At 44.9% G+C, this 21511-nt stretch overlaps 1 protein-coding gene across 1 annotated transcript in view; it reads right to left on the bottom strand.

The window, feature by feature from the left end:
• Window positions 1–1141: 1141 nt before the first annotated feature.
• The window catches only part of LOC139265983 (sodium/hydrogen exchanger 9-like), a 571812-nt gene continuing 551442 nt past the window's right edge, over window positions 1142–21511 (bottom strand). The window contains exons 15-16 of the mRNA XM_070883664.1: window positions 17866–17971; window positions 1142–3128 (exon numbers count right to left, since the gene is read on the bottom strand). Of these exons, the coding sequence (XP_070739765.1) occupies window positions 2907–3128; window positions 17866–17971 (328 nt within the window). The 3' untranslated portion in view covers window positions 1142–2906. The remainder of the gene's footprint in view (window positions 3129–17865; window positions 17972–21511) is intronic.

The following is a 21511-nucleotide window of genomic DNA, read 5'->3' on the forward strand; positions in this document are numbered from 1 at the left end:
GTGTGTTCAGATTGAATTTCTAAAAACACTAAATGAGCAATGGAACAAAGGTGTGAAAATTGGCAACTTTTACTAGGCTATGAAAATCCTGATCCAAACTGTTTCTCGGCAAACAAGTTTATTTGTAAGGATTCAATTGTGATACACAAACAGTAAATCACTAGTAGACACATAATAGTTTAGTCATTGGAAACCTCCTGCCAAAAAAAACATGATACCATAAAACCTGTCACATAATGTCGTACACCTTCAAGCCATATGTTACTATTAGCTTGAGTTCCCTTCACCATGTCAAAAGTTAAGGCAAGTGAGAAGCAATTAATCTATATCATATGTAATAAACAATAGCTATAATGCTATATGTGAACATTGGTCCTTTTTCAATCCTAAAGTTCATTTATGACATTAAACCAGCAATTGAATGGAATTCCAGAATTTGGAGCTTCCTGACATTTAATATCTTGTATATTGACCTACATGACTGTAATGTATACGGCTTGTGGAGCTGTTGCACTGTGAGTGGCTTAGCCAAGAAATGGGATTGTCCCTTCAAGACACAGCTAAGCCAAACCTTTGACGTGGAAGAACTCTCACATAGCTCCCTAAACTATGGAGCCACTGCTTCTCACTTGGTATTTTCATGACTTGGTATTTATGATTTGTAATTTACACTTCCTATTTCTGACCATCCTGCTCAGGAAAATAATGGTTTTGATTGTTTACTCCAGCTCTTTTCCACCATTGTGAAGTCACCCATTATTATGCTGCTGTGAGATAGTCCACCTTGTAAACCAGCTCAGAACTGACTAAAATCAACTTGCCCATTGATGTACATTGATGCATATTCCATGTAAAGTTATCCACTTGTATCCTTCATAAACTTAGCAGAAAGGCTTGAATCAATGAATATATGCTCGGCTTGATAACGCTTTTATCTGCCAAGAACTAGGCCACATGAAAAAGGCTTCATTTCTAGAAGGTGTGGTGAATCTGATAATGTAAGGCACAAAGTTCCAGAAAACTTCAAACTCTGGAGAAACAGCTTTTCAATTGCAAATAAAAATGATCCATGACATAAAACAGGTTCGTTCGCAGATATAGGTTTATAATATAAAATTAATCAACAGTTTGAGAAGTCAGAATGATTATGAGGGCTAAGCTGATTAAAATAGACACAGCAATAGGTTGGCTAAAATCTAATGTACATTAGAAAGAGTACATTAGAAAGAATACATGAGAATCTAATTAGCTATTTCACACCAATAATTCAACTAGGCATCGACGGTAAATTTGCTCTTCATACACTTTAACCACTCAGATGTAGAAACATGTTTTCCCATTTTTCCCCTGAGGTATATCTTTAAATGTGGTAAAGCAACATCTTTCAAGTAAATCCTAATGTAACATACTGTTTACATTCTGACTAAATGGAACGTATGACCAGAAGTAGACCATTCAGCTCCTCGAGCCTATTCTGTTATTCAGTTAGATTACAGCTGATCTGTATCTTAACTCCATCTACCCTCCTTGGTTCCATAATCTTTAATACCCTTTTCTAATAAACACCTATCGCTCTCAAATTTTGAAATTTTCAATTGAGCTAACCTCAGCTTTTTTAGGGGCCCTTTATTAAAATGCAATGATCAAAAGGCCAAATTCCTATCTCCAATCTTAAACCTTATTGCTAAAAGCTTCTCTTGATCTATCTGCTGCAATGTAAGCAATGGGTTTATGGGTCAAACTAGCCTTTTCTTATTCCCCCTACTCCCACAAATTAACTTCCCTCTTCTCCTGAAGGCACCGGCTCTTGCTGGGGTAAAATTCCATGAGCATCGCCAGTCTTCCTGTACCTCACCTTCATGTGTGAGCTGTGGCAGTGAGTGTTGACAGGCTATTCAGCACAGGAAGCATCACAGCAGAGCCCCAACGCTGTCGTCACCTAACACCCACACATGCACACGTTCCAGCAGTGGTCACTAGATAGCAATTAGAAGCGAGAACCCGAGGTGACACGATTCCCCATCCCCTCCCAGGAGCACTGAAGCTAATTGTTGCACCTTGATTCCTGTCCGGGATCATTCTTGGGATTTTCTGTTCCATATGGTTTAATACCGCAGCATGCAGTATATTATTCACTGAGCCATGTGTTTTTTGTTTGTGGAATGCCTGTTACAGTCAACATTGCCCGGGGGCTGAATGGCGACTATGAAGAACATGACTGAGGTCCAACCCATAAAACCATCAGAACGATGGAACGTAACATAACACTGGCAACAGATGAGAATTTGAAACCGCTGACCTTTTGGATTCTAATACTAGTCAGAGTTCTAAAAAAAAATACAGAAAGGTACTATTACATTTATATTGATTAACTTTCAAAGGTTTCCACAATAGTGCAATGATACTTCTTCAGCAGTAACAGTGCAGCATTGCAAAGTCCGCATCAGAATCATTTCTGAATGAGTACACTGGGGCCCAAGCAGGGGTTGTTTAGTATCAGAGATAGAATAGAGCAAAGCTAGGAATGACATCCAAGAGCCTTTCACAGGAAGCTCACAAGTCAGTGCAGTTATTCTAACTTGGCTGGAAAGGCAACTGTAGGATTCGTAAGGTTCTTGCTAGAATTAAACTCACTTTTTACTAATAATGCCATCAAATAGTCTTTCAATCTTGTGTGTCTTACCGTTAAGAATTCATGAACTCAGCATGTTAAGTATTGATCAAGTTACTCTGGTAGTTTGTTTCGATTTCAATATATAGAGTCTGGTGTCTGCTAAGCCAGCAAATGTACAAATAGGAGTTTAAGAATTGGGATTGTTCAATTGTTATAAGCCTATGGGAACTATTTCATCTTCCCTTCCATTTTGTTCCCCTGCCAGAAATGTGCCAATAAAGCTTTGCTCAATTTAAGATGTAGGGCCACTCAGAGTCTGACTTGAGGCGGGGCCCACTGGTTGCTGAGTTTCTCCTTCACGGAAGTTGTCCTCGCCCACTGGTTGCTGTTGTTCAGGAATATCCTTTCCAGCTATATCACCAGAGCATGAGGCAGACACTGCTGTGGTTTCATAGCACATAGACAGCTCGTCATTGCTGATGATATAATCTGTGTCATCTTCCTTTGGATGGTCCTGAGTTTAAAAACAAACAAGAGCTATTTTATTTTATAAGTCCTGACAAAGCACCACCATTATGATTAAGCAATATTATTATTAAAGTTAGGGGCCAGTTAGTTCTCACCCACTTATGTTTTCAGTATTTCGAACAAAGTATAGTAATGTAAAATATTTATATGGCAGAACTAATTTAAATATCACAAGCACCTTTTATCTGAAATAGTACAACAGCAGCTCCAGCAAAAATAATGGACCCTGATGACATGGACAACAGTTAAACACATTTTGGACTCTCTCTCTCGCTCGAGCATAGTTTCCAACCAAGGAAGCCACTTGCTGTGCACTACCACTGTGTAGAATTGCTGATTGAATGATAAATCAAAATATATAGCGGCCAAAATGACCCCTTTCCGAAAGGCCCATTAGCGCCTCCCATTTTGGGTTGCAAAGCTGTGGTGGCTGGGGCGTCCGTCTGCCTTTAAAGGGGAGGGCCTTGCCATGGCCGGCATTTTTTTTTTGTCGGACGACTTTGCAGCTGTCACGACAATGGCAGATGTTGGTTCTGCCGGGGCCCCAACAGGCAGTTCTTGGGTGCCGGGCCGCTGGTCTGGCCAAAACCCTCCCTGGTGGCCCAGTGGGTGCCACGGAAGTGGCTGCAGAGTTCGCAGTGGCCCGTCCACATCACACTGATGTGCTCTGAGCGGCGGTGACTCACAGCGCCCCGCTCCCATCTCCTTCCCGTTGCGAGATTATTTTTTAAAGTTAAAGTGCCCAATCCTGCGGCTCTTAGGGCCGCCTACCTCCGGGCCAAAAAAAATCACTTAAACCGAGCACGGGGCAATTTCCCCCCATAATCTTGATCCAAGCATTACATATTCTACCAATATCCAACTATCCATTTTTTAAAAGCTCTGAGTACCAAAAGCTCCGAGCATGTTAAGTATAGTAAATCCATTGGTCTAGAAGCCGAATCACTTTGTGTATTGCTCAATGTTAATCTCTTTGTGTTCAGATTATTTACTGGTGTGAACTACAAATATTTACAAACTGGTTATTTTATTGGAAACTCAAGGAAAATGTGATGGTAGTGCTATCATCCGTCTCCATCTTAAACAGCCTATTCAGCCTGTATTCCAATTGCTCCATCATTTTAAAGACCTCAATGATATCTGTGGTATGCTTTCTCTAAAGTAAATAGCTCCAACACATGCAGCCTGTCCTCATAACTAAAGGCCCTTAGGTAGGTTCATTTCTGGTCATCCTCCACTACATCTTTTCCAGATCCTTGAAATCGCTCATCTTGTGGGCACCATAATGGGACACAATGCGCCAAGTGTGGATGTATCAAAGCCATATATAGTGAAAGTACAACTCTCTTTCTTTTATACTCGTTGGCCCCAGCTTTACAACCTGAAATCTTATTTCCTTTCTGATAGCTACATTACAATCACAATATCAAATCCTGAATACAAGAAATACTTTATTGAAGGATTAATTTTTTCTAATTCACTCACTAAAGGCAATAACATTTAATTAAAGTAGTTTGTTATTTTTTTTCATAATTAGCAGTCAAGACACAAAGCTGCACAATAATTAAAGTGAATCAATGGGCCCAAGTTTCCACATGATTTGCGCCTGATTTTTAGGAGCAACTGGTGGAGAACGGACGATCTTACAAATCGCAATTCTCCACATTTTTTTTTCTGCAGTTCTAGTCAGGTAGAACAGTTCTACTTTAGAACAGAATTTTTTCTTCAAAAGGGGGCGTGTCCGGCCACTGACGCCTGATTTCAAAGTTTCCACAGTGAAAACGTACTCCAAACTAAAGTAGAATGGAGCAAGTGAAGATTTTTGTAGAACTGAAAAAAACTGTTCTACACATTAAAAAATCAGGCGCAGGTTACAAATTATGCGTCCAGAACGAGGTGGGGAGGAGGGGCGGGGGGGAAGGGAACTCATTAAATTCTACAATAAATCCTTATTTATACTTCTACAAATATTATACAAATAAATCCAACCTGAATAAACATTTATAAGCAAAGAAAATAAACCATCTTCCTACCTGTGTGAAAGTGCTTCAGCCATCATTCGAAGGAAACCGCCGTTTGTTGCCGCGCAGGGGAGGGAGGGGAAGGAGACAGCGGCTTGTTGCCGTGGAGGGAGGGGAGGGAGGGGAAGGAGACAGCGGCTTGTTGCCGCGCAGGGGAGGGAGGGGACGGAGACAGCGGCTTGTTGCCGCGCAGGGGAGGGAGGGGACGGAGACAGCGGCTTGTTGCCGTGGAGGGAGGGGAGGGAGGGGAAGGAGACAGCGGCTTGTTGCCGCGCAGGGGAGGGAGGGGACGGAGACAGCGGCTTGTTGCCGTGGAGGGAGGGGAGGGAGGGGAAGGAGACAGCGGCTTGTTGCCGCGCAGGGGAGGGAGGGGAAGGAGACAGCGGCTTGTTGCCGCGCAGGGGAGGGAGGGGACGGAGACAGCGGCTTGTTGCCGTGGAGGGAGGGGAGGGAGGGGAAGGAGACAGCGGCTTGTTGCCGCGCAGGGGAGGGAGGGGAAGGAGACAGCGGCTTGTTGCCGCGCAGGGGAGGGAGGGGAAGGAGACAGCGGCTTGTTGCCGCGCAGAGGAGGGAGGGGAAGGAGACAGCGGCTTGTTGCCGCCGCAGGGGAGGGGAGGGAGGGGAAGGAGACAGCGGCTTGTTGCCGCGGAGGGGAGGGAGGGGAAGGAGACAGTGAGAAGGGAAGCCTCAGTGCTGATGTGCTGATGGCAATGTGATTTTATTAAAAAATGTTCAAAAATTAAACAGCTACAAAGAACTACAAAAATGGCCGAGTGCCAATGTTTTTTTTCACACTGAGCATGCGCGAACGCTCCAACGCGCACGCACAGCGTTGCCGGCAGGAAAAAACTAATTTAAATAGTACCCGCCCCCTCCCACTTACAAAATCGGCGTGAGTGTAGGCTCCGCCCCCCCCCGGGCGCCGCGCCAAACAGACAAGGAGCTGCAAAGCGCTCGAGAATAGCGCGTTTTTTTTCTGGCGCCGTTTTAGGTGCGAAAAACGGGCGCCCAGCTCGGAGGGGCACCCGTTTTTTATCCTGTGGAAACTTGGGCCCATAGTGTCGGCCTGGTTCAGTTGGTGTATTCTCACTTTGATTTAGGAGTTTTGGGGTTGAAGGCCCACTTCAGAATTTGAGTACATAATCTCAGCTGAAACGTCAGTCCAGTACTACGGGAGTGCTGCACTGTTAGAGATGCTATTTTTGGGATGATATATTAAACTGAGGTCCGTCAACCACGACACCAACAAAGAAAGATTAACTGGTCATTCATCACATGCCTGTTTGTGGGATATTGCTGTGTGCAGCGCTTGCCGACATAACAGCAATTACTCAATTTCAAAGTTATTCATTGGGATAATTTGAACCCGCAACACGGTGGGTTTGGGGTAGGGGTGAAGTTAAAATTTCAAACCTGACCCCAGCCCGCCTCAAACCTCCCACTACCGGTTTTAACCGAGGCGATACGAGGAGGTGGGCGACCAATCCGCTCACAGGAGGCGGGTCTCTCGGCGTAAACTTTAAAAAGTGGCTGCGTGCCTCCATTTTAACAATTTTATTTATTTTCAACTCCTGTCGGCGGGATTTCCCGGGCCTGGGGAAACCCGGCAGGTAAAAGGAGGTGAGAAGGGCTGAATCCGTGAGGTAAGTGCTTTTACCGTGCTGCTTGTGGGCTAGGAGGAGCAGGAGTCTTTCCTCCCGGCCCAACAAGCTAACCTGTAACACCCCGCAGCTCCGTTATGATCAGATCCGCCCCCCACGATCGGTTCCACCCCCCCCCGCCGGCCACCATCTTCACCGCTCCGCAAACTCTCCCACTTCCCCATTAGACCCCCGACAGCGATCTCTCCCTACCTTCTCCTCCGCTGCATCCTTCGGCTGTACGCTTTCCCGCCAGTAAAAAACTACAGGACGTTCAAGAATCCCGTACTTCTGAGTTTTACGACACATAACTCCTCTCCACCCACCCCCACTCTGAACACGCAGCCCTGTAAAGATCAGGACCCTTTTATCTGAAGTGCACAGAGGTGATCTCTGACTGTCTCTTTTTTCATGAACTAGTTACATAAAAACATAAGAACATAAGAATTAGGAACAGGAGTAGGCCATCTAGCCCCTCGAGCCTGCTCCGCCATTCAACAAGATCATGGCTGATCTGGCCGTGGACTCAGCTCCACTTACCCGCCCGCTCCCCATAACCCTTAATTCCCTTATTGGTTAAAAATCTATCTATCTGTGATTTGAATACATTCAATGAGCTAGCCTCAACTGCTTCCTTGGGCAGAGAATTCCACAGATTCACAACCCTCTGGGAGAAGAAATTCCTTCTCAACTCGGTTTTAAATTGGCTCCCCTGTATTTTGAGGCTGTGCCCCCTAGTTCTAGTCTCCCCGACCAGTGGAACCAACCTCTCTGCCTCTATCTTGTCTATCCCTTTCATTATTTTAAATGTTTCTATAAGATCACCACTCATCCTTCTGAACTCCAACGAGTAAAGACCCAGTCTACTCAATCTATCATCATAAGGTAACCCCCTCATCTCCAGAATCAGCCTAGTGAATCGTCTCTGTACCCCCTCCAAGGCTAGTATATCCTTCCTTAAGTAAGGTGACCAAAACTGCATGCAGTACTCCAGGTGCGGCCTCACCAATACCCTGTACAGTTGCAGCAGGACCTCCCTGCTTTTGTACTCCATCCCTCTCGCAATGAAGGCCAACATTCCATTCGCCTTCCTGATTACCTGCTGCACCTGCAAACTAACTTTTTGGGATTCATGCACAAGGACCCCCAGGTCCCTCTGCACCACAGCATGTTGTAATTTCTCCCCATTCAAATAATATTCCCTTTTACTGTTTTTTTTTCCAAGGTGGATGACCTCACATCTGCCGACATTGTATTCCATCTGCCAAACCTTAGCCCATTCGCTTAACCTATCTAAATCTCTTTGCAGCCTCTTTGTGTCCTCTACACAACCCGCTTTCCCACTAATCTTTGTGTCATCTGCAAATTTTGTTACACTACACTCTGTCCCCTCTTCCAGGTCATCTATGTATATTGTAAACAGTTGTGGTTCCAGCACCGATCCCTGTGGCACACCACTAACCACCGATTTCCAACCCGAAAAGGACCCATTTATCCCGACTCTCTGCTTTCTGTTAGCCAGCCAATTCTCTATCCATGCTAATACATTTCCTCTGACTCCGCGTACCTTTATCTTCTGCAGTAACCTTTTGTGTGGCACCTTATCAAATGCCTTTTGGAAATCTAAATACACCACATCCATTGGTACACCTCTATCCATCATGCTCGTTATATCCTCAAAGAATTCCAGTAAATTAGTTAAACATGATTTCCCCTTCATGAATCCATGTTGCGTCTGCTTGATTGCACTATTCCTATCTAGATGTCCCGCTATTTCTTCCTTAATGATAGCTTCAAGCATTTTCCCCAGTACAGATGTTAAACTAACCGGCCTAAAGTTACTTGCCTTTTGTCTGTCCCCTTTTTTAAACAGAGGCGTTACATTAGCTGCCTTCCAATCCGCTGGTACCTCCCCAGAGTCCAGAGAATTTTGGTAGATTATAACGAATGCATCTGCTATAACTTCTGCCATCTCTTTTAATACCCTGGTCATCAGGACCAGGGGACTTGTCTACCTTGAGTCCCATTAGCCTGTCCAGCACTACCCCCCTAGTGATAGTGATTGTCTCAAGGTCCTCCCTTCCCACATTCCCGTGACCAGCAATTTTTGGCATGGTTTTTGTGTCTTGCATTGTGAAGACCAAAGCAAAATAATTGTTTAAGGTCTCAGCCATTTCCACATTTCCCATTATTAAATCCCCCTTCTCATCTTCTAAGGGACCAACATTTACTTTAGTCAATCTCTTCCGTTTTATATATCGGTAAAAGCTTTTACTATTTGTTTTTATGTTTTGCGCAAGTTTACTTTCGTAATCTCTTTTTTTTCTTTATTGCTTTCTTAGTCATTCTTTGCTGTCGTTTAAAATTTTCCCAATCTTCTAGTTTCCCACTAACTTTGGCGACCTTATACGCATTGGTTTTTAATTTGATACTCTCCTTTATTCCCTTGGTTATCCATGGCTGGTTATCCCTTCTCTTACTGCCCTTCTTTTTTACTGGAATATATTTTTGTTGAGCACTATGAAAGAGCTCCTTAAAAGTCCTCCACTGTTCCTCAATTGTGCCACCGTTTAGTCTGTGTTCCCAGTCTACTTTAGCCAACTCTGCCCTCATCCCACTGTAGTCCCCTTTGTTTAAGCATAGTACACTCATTTGAGACACTACTTCCTCACCCTCAATCTGTATTACAAATTCAACCATACTGTGATCACTCATTCCGAGAGGATCATTTACTGGGAGATCGTTTATTATTCCTGACTCATTACACAGGACCGGATCTAAGATAGCTTGCTCCCTTGTAGGTTCTGGCACATACTGTTTTAAGAAACAATCCCGTATGCATTCTATGAATTCCTCCTCCAGGCTACCTGGTGCGATTTGATTTGACCAATTGATATGTAGGTTAAAATCCCGCATGATTACTGCCGTTCCTTTTTCACATGCCTCCATTATTCCCTTGATTATTGTCCGCCCCACCGTGAAGTTATTATTTGGGGGCCTATAAACTACGCCCACCAGTGACTTTTTCCCCTTACTATGTCTAATCTCCTTCCAATATGATTCAACATTTTGTTCATTAGAGCCAATATCATCTCTCACAACTGCCCTGATATCATCCTTTATTAACAGAGCTACCCCACCTCCTTTCCCTTCTTGTCTATCCTTCCGAATTGTCAGATACCCCTGTATGTTTAATTCCCAGTCTTGGCCACCCTGCAACCACGTTTCTGTAATGGCCACCAAATCATACCCATTTGTAATGATTTGTGCCGTCAACTCATTTACTTTATTTCGAATGCTGCGTGCGTTTCGGTAGAGTGTTTTAATACTAGTTTTTAAACCATGATTTTTAGTTTTGACCCCTCCTGCAGCCCCTTTATATTCATACATATTGTCCCTTCCTATCACCTTGTGGTTTACACTTACCCCAGTGCTACTCTGCTCTGTTGCCTCCTGCCTTTTGCATTCTTTCTTGGGATCCTGTTCATCTGAGCTCTCACCCACTCTAACTAGCTCAGAGCTCTCTCCTGGGTTCCGAATACTCCTTGCATTGAGGCACCGAGCTTTCAGGCTTGCCTTTTTATTACACTTTGACCCTTTAGAATTTGCTGTACAGTGGCCCTTTTTGTTTTTTGCCTTGGGTTTCTCTGCCCTCCACTTTTACTCATCTCCTTTCTGTCTTTTGCTTCTGTCCCCATTTTGTTTCCCTCTGTCTCCCTGCATTGGTTCCCATCCCCCTGCCATATTAGTTTAATTTCTCCCCAACAGCACTAGCAAACACTCCCCCTAGGACATTGGTTCCGGTCCTGCCCAGTGCAGACCGTCCGGTTTGTACTGGTCCCACCTCTCCCAGAACCGGTTCCAATGCCCCAGGAATTTGAATCCCTCCTTGCTGCACCACTGCTCAAGCCACGTATTCATTTGAGCTATCCTGCGATTCCTCCTCTGACTAGCACGTGGCACTGGTAGCAATCCCGAGATTACTACTTTTGAGGTCCTACTTTTTAATTTAGCTCCTAGCTCCTTAAATTCGTCTCGTAAGACCTCATCCCGTTTTTTACCTATATCGTTGGTACCTATATGCACCACGACAACTGGCTGTTCACCCTCCCTTTTCAGATCTTCAACTATCTTGTCTGTTGCTAACAGCAGCGCTTAAGGAAGAAGAGAGATTTTTTTTATCCAGCTGTCATGTACAGTGCTTAAGCAAGAATGACCATGTCTCATAAGCACCACCTTTTGTCCTATGAGGAGAGATTGAAGAGATGAGGCCTATATTCCCTAGAATTTAGAAGAATGAGAGGCAATCTCACTGAAACATATAAAATTCTTACAGGGCTTGACAGGTTGGATGCAGGGAGATGTTTCCCCTGGTTGGAGATCTAGAACTTCATTTTTTATTTGTTCATCAGATGTGGGCGTCGCTGGAAAGGCCAGCATTTATTGCCCCTCCTGATTGCCCTCGAGAAGATGGGGGTGAGCCGTCTTCTTGAACCGCTGCAGTCCGTATGGTGAAGGTACTCCCACAGTGCTGTTAGGGAGGGAGTTCCAGGATTTTGACCCAGCGACGATGCAGGAATGTCGATATATTTCCAAGACAGGATGGTGTGTGACTTGGAGGGGAACGTGGAGGTGATGGTGTTCCCATGCACCTGCTGCCCTTGTCTTTCTAGGCAGTAGAGGTTGCGGGTTTGGGAGGTGCTGCCAAAGAAGCCTTGGCGAGTTGCTGCAGTGCATCTTGAAGACGATACACACTGCAGCCACGGTGCGCCGGTGGTGGAGGGAGTGAATGTTTAAGGCGGTAGATGGGGTGCCAATCAAGCAGGCTACTTTGTCCTGGATGGTACCGAGCTTCTTGAGTGTTGTTGGAGCTGTACTCATCCAGGCACTCCTGACTTGTGCCTTGTAGATGGTGGAAAGGCTTTTTGGGAGTCAGGAGGTGAGACACTCGCCGCAGATGAGAATACCCAGCCTCTGACCCGCACTTGTTGCCACAGTATTTATGTGACTGGTCCAGTTAAGTTTCTGGTCAATGGTGACCCCCAGGATGTTGATGGTGGGTGATGGTAATGCTGTTGAATGCCAAGGGGCGGTGGTTAGACTCTCGCTTGTTGGAGATAGTCATTGCCTAGCACTTGTGTGGCGCGAATGTTACTTAGCATTTATCAGCCCAAGCCTGAATGTCGTCCAGGTCTTGCTGCATGTGGGCATGGACTGCTCCATTATCTGAGGAGTTGTGAATGGCACTGAACACTGTGCAATCATCAGCGAACATCGCCACTTCTGACCTTATGATGGAGGGAAGGTTATTGATGACTAGGGGTCACAGTCTCAGAATAAGGGGTTGACCATTTAAGATCGAGATGAGGAGAAACTTCTTCACTCAAAGGGTTGTGAATCTTTGGAATTCTCTACCCCAGAGAGCAGTGGATGCTCAGTCATTGAGTATATTTAAGCGAGAGATCAATAGATTTTTGGACACTAAGGAATAGGTTGGGTAGATGGAGTGGAGGTAGAAGATCAGCCTTGATCTTAATGAATGGCAGAGCGGTCACAAAGGATTGAATAGTCTAATCCTGCTCTTATTTCTTATGTTCTTATGTAAATGTAAGATCCGTCAATCGTGTATCCCTGTTTTAGCCATTCAGCAATGTAATAATCTCAGCACGCAAGGCAAAAAACTTGCTTCAATATTTTACTCCAATTAAGCCAGCAAACATCTGTGAAGAATATAACATCTAAGTAATTGTTTTCTGTTTCTCCAATAAAACCCACAACTGACGATGATTTAAGGCCGACGCGAGTAAGAGATTAACATCAGAAGTAACACTGAACACTGCTGACTGCTATTCAGCACCTTTCCGCAAAAAACCTTTTGATGTAATCGAGATGAGGAGTGGATGCATTGGTGATCATTTTCCAACAGTCTATCGACTCTGGATCAGTTCCTATGGACTGGAGGGTAGCTAATGTAACAACACTTTTTAAAAAAGGAGGGAGAGAGAAAACGGGTAATTATAGACCGGTTAGCCTGACATCAGTAGTGGGGAAAATGTTGGAATCAATCATTAAGGATGAAATAGCAGTGCATTTGGAAAGCAGTGACAGGATCGGTCTAAGTCAGCATGGATTTATGAAAGGGAAATCATGCTTGACGAATCTTCTGGAATTTTTTGAGGATGTAACTAGCAGAGTGGACAAGGGAGAACCAGTGGATGTGGTGTATTTGGACTTTCAAAAGGCTTTTGACAAGGTCCCGCACAAGAGATTGATGTGCAAAATCAAAGCGCATGGTATTGGGTATAATGTACTGACGTGGAGAGAGAACTGGTTGGCAGACAGGAAGCAGAGAGTCGGGATAAACGGGTCCTTTTCAGAATGGCAGGCAGTGACTAGTGGAGTGCCACAGGGCTCAGTGCTGGGACCCCAGCTCTTTACAATATACATTAACGATTTGGATGAAGGAATTGAGTGTAATATCTCCAAGTTTGCAGATGACACTAAACTATGTGGCGGTGTGAGCTGTGAGGAGGACGCTAAGAGACTGCAGGGTGACTTGGACAGGTTAGGAGAGTGGGCAAATCCATTTTGGGGGCAAAAACACGAAGGCAGAATATTATCTGAATGGCAGCAGATTGGAAAAAGGGGAGGTGCAACGAGACCTGGGTGTCATGGTTCATCAGTCATTGAAGGTTGGCATGCAGGTACAACAGGCGGTGAAGGCGGCAAATGGTATGTTGGCCTTCATAGCTAGGGGATTTGAGTATAGGAGCAGGGAGGTCTTACTGCAGTTGTACAGGGCCTTGGTGAGGCCTCACCTGGAATATTGTGTTCAGTTTTGGTCTCCTAATCTGAGGAAGGATATTCTTGCTATTGAGGGAGTGCAGCGAAGGTTCACCAGACTAATTCCAGGGGTGGCTGGACTGTCATATGAGGAGAGACTGGATCAAGTGGGCCTTTATTCACTGGAGTTTAGAAGGGTGAGAGGGGTTCTCATAGAAACGTATAAGATTCTGACGGGACTAGACAGGTTAGATGCGGGAAGAATGTTCCCGATGTTGGGAAAGTCCAGAACCAGGGGACATAGTCTTAGGATAAGGGGTAGGCCACTTAGGACTGAGATGAGGAGAAACTTCTTCACTCAGAGAGTTGTTAACCTGTGGAATTCCCTGCCGCACAGAATTGTTGATGCCAATTCATTGGATATATTCAAGAGGGAGTTAGATATGGCCCCTACGGCTAAGGGGATCAAGGGGTATGGAGAGAAAGCAGGAAAGGGGTACTGAGGGAATGATCAGCCATGATTTTATTGAATGGCGGTGCAGGCTGGAAGGGCCGAATGGCCTACTCCTTCACCTATTTTCTATGTTTGTATGTTTCTATGTAAGATGCAATGATAAGGGATCACACTGCTTTTATCTGCTATTTAAGAAGTGTGCATCTTTATGAGGCTTATGATGCCAGTCAAGGCTGTGCTGTATTACTGATTATGCAAGCTAACTTTTTCCTTTCAAGTCAGCTTTAGTTGCAACTGCAATAACAGTTCCTCTTGTGCCGCACTGAAGGTCACGGGCCTGATATTGACTGGGACGGGGGAAGCGTTATGGTTGGAAAACTTGGTAGGTTTCCCCGAACTCATGGAGTTTTAACACATTTCCCACCCAGAAAGAAGCCCGATTGACAGGCTCGGCTGCCTGTTGGAAAGCACCAGCAAAGAGCACAGCCCAGGGGCAGATCGGTTCAGTGGTTGTTGGGGATAGAGATTGTGGTGGGGTAGCAGGTACAGGGTGCTTAGGAGGGTTGGGGGTGATCACAGGGAGGTCAAAGGTCGCAAGGGGTCATGGAGAGATTGAACAGCGGACAGAGGTTGGAAATGGGGGGACGGGGGGGAAGATAGAGGTGGGGGTGGAGTGTTTACAGAGTGGCTTGTAGAATCGGGGAGAGATTGCGGGGGTGGGGGCGTTTGGCAACAGATTGGGTGCAGAGATGGGGGTGTCACTGATCATGGAGGGGGTCCGATCGTGAGGGGAGGGTCCGCGATCACGAGAGGGGGGCAGTGATATTGGGGGGGGGGGTCGGCGATCGCGAGAGGGGGGCAGTGATATCTGGGGGGGGGTCGGCGATCACGAGGGGGGGGCAGTGATGTCGGGAGGGGGGTGGTTTGGGGGGTCGCCGATCGTGAGAGGGGGGCAGTGATATCTGAGGGGGGGGTCGGCGATCACGAGGGGGGGGGCAGTGATGTCGGGAGGGGGGTGGTTTGGGGGGTCGCCGATCGTGAGAGGGGGGCAGTGATATCGGGGGGGGGTCGGCGATCACAAGGGGGGCAGTGATAGCAGGTTGGGAGTCCGATCGCGGGGAGGAAAGCAAGTTAGCTTGGGGGGCTGGGAGGTAGCATTCCTGCTCCTACAAGCTGTGCTGGAAAGGCACTTAACTTCTCCACGCAGAAGGCCTGGCTTCCCTTTCACTGCCGGGTTTAAAACATTTTTTTTAATGCTTTTGCTTTTCAGCTCTTCGCCCCTCCGTGGGCTCGACTCCATCCTCGGCGGCACTTGGGCGGCAAGCGCCTCTGCCGGCGAGAATGTGAACTCCCGCCCGTTGCCACCCAGAATGGCACGGTAAGTCGCTCATTTGCCGCCCGCCGACCTTCGAGGGACCTCTCCGATGAAAACCCCGCTCAATGTGCCGTTCGGTACCTTGCCGGCCATCGGCGGTCCTCTGGGCGGCACTTGGGCGGGTGGGGGCCTTCATCAAATTCGAAGCAAGGGTATCTAGTGGAAGAGCTGGAGACTGATACATTGCATGTTCACGTCATAGGGATTCCATGGGCTTATAGAAACATAGAAAATAGGTGCAGGAGTAGGCCATTCGGCCCTTCGAGCCTGCACCACCATTCAATATAATCATAGCTGATCATGCAACTTTAGTACCCCATTCCTGCTTTCTCTCCATACCCTTTTATCCCTTTAGCCGTAAGGGCCACATCGAACTCCCTTTTGAATATATCTAACGAACTGGCCTCAACAACTTTCTGTGGTAGAGAATTCTACATGCTCCCAATTCTCTGAGTGAAGAAATTTCTCCTCATCTCAGTCCTAAATGGCTTACCCCTTATCCTTAGGGGAACCTCTGTTTCTGGACTTCCCCAACATCGGGAACATCTTCCTGCATCTAACCTGTCCAATCCCGTCAGAATTTTATATGTTTCTTTGAGATCTCCTCTCATTCTTCTAAATTCCATTGAATATAAAGCCCAGTCGATCCAGTCTTTCTTCATATGTCAGTCCTGTCATCCTGGGAAACAGTCTGGTGAACCTTCGCTGCACTCCCTCAATAGCAAGAATGTCCTTCCTCAGATTAGGAGACCAAAACTGAACACAATATTCCAGGTGAGGCCTCACCAAGGCCTGTACAACTGTAGTAAGACCTCCCTGCTCCTATACTCAAATCCTCTCGCTATGAAGGCCAACATGCCTTCTTCACCGCCTGCTGTACCTGTATGCTAACTTTCAATGATTGATGTACCATGACACGCAGGTCTCGTTGCACCTCCCCTTTTACTAATCTGTCACCATTCAGATAATAACCGGCCTTCCTGTTTTTACCATTAAAGTGATTAACATCACATTTATCTACATTATACCGCATCTGCCATACGTCTGCCCACTCACCTAACCTGTCCAAGTCACCCTGCAGCCTCTTAGCATCCTCCTCACAGCTCACACCACCACCCAGCTTAGTGTCATCTGCAAACTTGGAGATATTACATTCAATTCCTTCATCTAAATCATTAATGTATGTTGTAAATAGCTGGGGTCCCAGCACTGAACTTTGCGGTACCCCACTAGTTACTGCCTGCCATTCTGAAAAGGACCCGTTTATTCCTACTCTTTGCTTCCTGTCTGCCAACCAGTTCTCTATCCACGTCAGTACATTACCACAATACCATATGCTTTAATTGTGCACACTAATCTCTTGTGTGGGACCTTGCCAAAAGCCTTTGAAAGTCTAAATACACCACATCCACTGGCTCCCCCTTGTCCACTCTACTAATTACATCCTCAAAAAATTCTAGAATATTTGTCAAGCATGATTTCCCTTTCATAAATCCATGCTGACTTGGACCGATTCTGTCACTGCTTTCCAAATGCGCTGCTATTACATCTTTAATAATTGATTCCAACATTTTCCCCACCACCGATGTCAGGCTAACCGGTCTACAATTCCCTGTTTTCTCTCTCCCTCCTTTTTTAAAAAGTGTTGTTACATTAGCTACCCTCCAGTCCATAGGAACCAATCCAGAATGTTGGAAAATGACCATCAATGCATCCACTATTTCTAGGGCCACTTCCTTAAGTACCCTGGGATGCAAACTATCAGGCCCTGGGGATTTATCGGCTTTCAATGCCATCAATTTTCCTAACACAATTTGCTGACTCATAAGGATTTCCTTTAGTTCTTCCTTCTCGCTAGACCCTCGGTCCCCTAGTATTTCCAGAAGGTTATTCGTGTCTTCCTTCGTGAAGACAGAACCAAAGTATTTGTTCAATTGGTCTGCTTAGCTTTTATGTTTGACATAACCCTTCTTTCAGGTTCAAATAGAATACAGGACATGGTTTTAGGGGCCAAATTTATTAATACACAAGTATGTGATTTAGCTGGCAACTCACTTGCATCACATTATACCATCGGCTACTGCAGGGAAGTTAGTTCTTGCAGAGTATTACACAGGGCTTAACAGTGTATTGATTACATGAGCCTCAGGCCCAGCTTATTTACACTCATTTAGAACTTCACTTGCCGATACTCGACAGAGACCGAGACAGATAGAGCTAGACCATGCAAACAAAGTGGGGGGGGGTCTAAGCCTGAGGGAATCATAGTAAGGCAGCTCAAACTGACAGAGGATACTTGTGCCTTGGCAATCTTCACCACTATTGCAAAACAGGATGATAAGAGCAACAGATAGAGGATGTCTTGTACAGCAATGCATTTCAAAATCCAATAATTAAAGATTCTATAATTCAATCTCGTCACATCTAGAAGAAAGAAATAGCATCCTTACCTGATATGCTTGAGGGCTAGTCAGTAGCTTCGCAAGAGGACCGCACCAAGCTGGCAGTGTTGATGTTAGCGGTGGGCCAGCATGCGTCAGAGCTGGCTTTAAGTATCTTGTGGCTTAGTTAAGGAAACATCGTGCCATTTTTTGTTTTGCGACCAAGTACAGACATATTCAAATGGATGTACTAATAAACTTCATAAAGTATATATCACACATGTAACAGGACAGGCACACTGCAGTTTCTGAAACATATTTAATTATATGGCAAGTTTCTGAGGTTCACCGTGGTGTTAAGGAATGATGGCGAGCAGCAGTTAGGTGCTTTCTCTGGGATAGAGCAATAACCCAAACCAGCACTAGACAAAGGCCTGCACTCTGGTAAAAAAAAATTGCGAGTATAAAAGGCATATTATTGTAGATTTGTACCTGCACACATCTACTCTGAGTGTAGTTGTAATAACCCATGGATTTTATGTCATGGGCTACAAGAAATTAAAATACCATTTCTTGCTGTGAAGTCTGTAAACCTGGAAGTACACAAGAGTATTATAGTAGATCTGATGCAAAACTGTAGGGTTCAATACAGGGTTAGTTGTTGCATCTGTGAAGTCAGATTGAATAAAGCTGCCCCATTTCTCCTGTTATTCTTTCTTATTTGAAGGTGCATCAATCAAGAAGCCATATGAGCTGGAAAGGCTGACAATGGCCTGTATTCTCAGTGCGTAGCAATCTCGCCTTGGAATCAGATTATGGGTTTAAGCCACACTCCAGAGACTGGAGCACAAAATCTAGGCTGACACTCTAGTGCAGTACCGAGGGAGAGCTCTCTTTTAATAAGATATTAAACAGAGGCCCTATCTGCCCCTTCAGGCAGACATAAAAGATCTCATGGCATTAGAAACATAGACACATAGAAAATAGGTGCAGGAGTAGGCCATTTGGCCCTTTGAGCCTGCACCACCATTCAATATCATGGCTGATCATTCCCTCAGTACCCCTTTCCTGCTTTCTCTCCATACCCCTTGATCCCTTTAGCCGTAAGGGCCATATCTAACTCCCTCTTGAATATATCCAATGAACTGGCATCAACAACTCTCTGCGGCAGGGAATTCCACAGGTTAACAACTCTCTGAGTGAAGAAGAGGAGCACGGGGAGTTCTCCCAGGTGTCCATGCCAATATTTATTCTTCAATCAACAGGTTATCTGGTCATTATCATATTAAACATAGAAACATAGAAAATAGGTGCAGGAGTAGGCCATTCGGCCCTTCGAGTCTGCACCACCATTCAATAAGATCATGGCTGATCATCACCTCATTGTTGTTTGTGGGAGCTTGCTGTGCGCAAATTGGCTGCCGCATTTTCTACATTACAACAGTGACTACGCTTCAAAGTACCTCATTGGCTGTAAAGCATTTTTGGACATCCCAAGGTTACGAAAGGCGCTATATAAATGCAAGTTCTTTCTTTAAAACTTTAATTCTTTCTTTGAGCTGAGATGGGAGTTCTGTGGATTTTGCTAACAGAATATAGGAAGCAAGTCATCTAACCACTGGTGTAGCAGATAGAACGGACCATCGGTCACACAGAATTCAGTCACATGACCTCTAACTTGTGCCTCAATTCTTTTGCTATTTTGTATATAATTTATAATTAACACCTTTCGGACTCTGAAATTGAAGGATATATAAAACTTATTAAAAGGCAGTATAGTCCAGTCATTAGGATTGTTCCATCCTCCCACAGCCATCATAAATGCATTACGGAAGCAGAATACAATTGGGATCAATAGTGCCTCCAATTAGAATGTGGAACTTTGTTACCACAGGGAGTAGTTGAGATGAATAGCATAGACACATTTAAGGGGAAGGCAGATAACCACGAGGGAGAAAGGAATAGAAGGTTAGATGAAGAGAGGTGGCAGAAGGCTCGAGTGGAGCATAAACACGGGCATGTCCCAGTTGGGCCGAATGGCTTGGTTCTGTGCTGCACAGTCTCTGTAAAACGAGTTGTGCATCTATTCTACAGAGCATGCCCAAGTGTTCCCAGATACGTCAAACTCTTCATCTTTTCTTTACCATTATTACTGAAATAAAGTTCACTCTAAAAACAATTTCAGTTCACTGCAGGAAACATCAGAAAGTTACAACTGAAATTCATCTTTCAAAAGTTTCTCAGAGGTTAGTAAAGGACAGGTTTGTCAATAATAATTTGTCTATAAATATATTGAAAAAATGGAAATGGAATGGTGCGGAGGGGAAGTGAGCATATTGAAATGAACAAGCTCATTTTTCACCATTTGTCCACAACATTGCAGATCGCAGCACAGTAATCAATCTTCTTTTCTTCTAATGTCGTCTTTCTATTTCATTTATAGTCTTTTTTCATAAATGGATTGTTTTTCACAAACGGAAGAGCAGGTTGTTGTGACACTGCAGGATGCATAGGTGGCAGATGAAACACAAGGCAGATCGGTTTGGGACGATAACATGAGAAAAGAATGTATGTGAATCTCACTATCTCCCAGAGCTGTAGCCACTTTACATTATTTAATTTCAAAGCCTAAACAAGTAATCTCATTGCAAAAATCATAGTCTGCAGCAACATGTTAAATATAAACTATACTCTAGTAGGAACATGCCTTATTTGTACAGCATTACAAAAGGACAGGAAAGTTAGTGTAGCCTGCACAGCCTGATCATTCAGTCATTATAATCGCCTGGTAAGCACACCATTTACTGCCTTCCCATGGCAGTCAGTGATTTACCAAGTTTTGTAATCACTTGTTACTCTGATGAAAAGGAAAGTTACCAAGGGTGACTACTATTTGGCTTTCGTAGTAAGAGATAAATATAAATGCACAGATAATTATCAAATGCCTACAATTTATTTTTGAAGCCTATTTTTCTTTCCCCCTCCCTGCTTCCCCTCTCGAAATGGCACACACTGCCCTTGTGCAAAGAGAAGAACAGCAAACTGTTTTCAAGCCTCTGGCAATTCCACTTTGTAAACAGCTGCTGGGATGTATGCAAGAGGAGCCTAAATGGACCCTTCTGTTATAAATGTCAGAAGTTGGGTCAAGACTTGTCAAACTCATTGAATCCTGCAGCAGGAGTGCATCATCCATTAGCCTAGCTAGTCCACGAGCTGAAATGCCTGAGCTCACCGTACCATTCAGTCCGGCTTCCTTTCCACAAAGGTCAGGAAATTTTCAAAATTAAAGGAAATCTCCACAATTAGTGTTGTGTATCTGTAAAGCATGCACTCCCATGTTCCGGCACAAGGGAGCTCATCCCCTGAAGTCCCAAGGGATTCCAGCATCCCTTGGGAGCACTGTATATAAGCCAGCCCCAAAGGCCTGTTCCTCACTCTGGACTGTCTTATTAAAGACTGAGGTCACTGTTACTTTAACCTCCCTGTGTGCAGCCTCATCTGTGTTAGGAACACAATAATTAGGAACGCCATTTGGAAGGAAATAGAAGCCCATTTCAGCCACTGCGAATGTAGCTGTATAGCCAGCCAGCCACAGGCAGTGTATGAGGGAGTCCAAGTTGATCGACCTTTTGATTTTTTTTTCTTCGTCCTTGTAAGAAAATGCTGAGCATTGCCAAGGCAGCATGTGTGAGATTAATAACTTGTCCTGTGGGGA

This window comes from Pristiophorus japonicus, chromosome 6 (assembly GCF_044704955.1).
Source record: "Pristiophorus japonicus isolate sPriJap1 chromosome 6, sPriJap1.hap1, whole genome shotgun sequence".
NCBI classification, from domain to species: Eukaryota; Metazoa; Chordata; class Chondrichthyes; family Pristiophoridae; genus Pristiophorus; species Pristiophorus japonicus.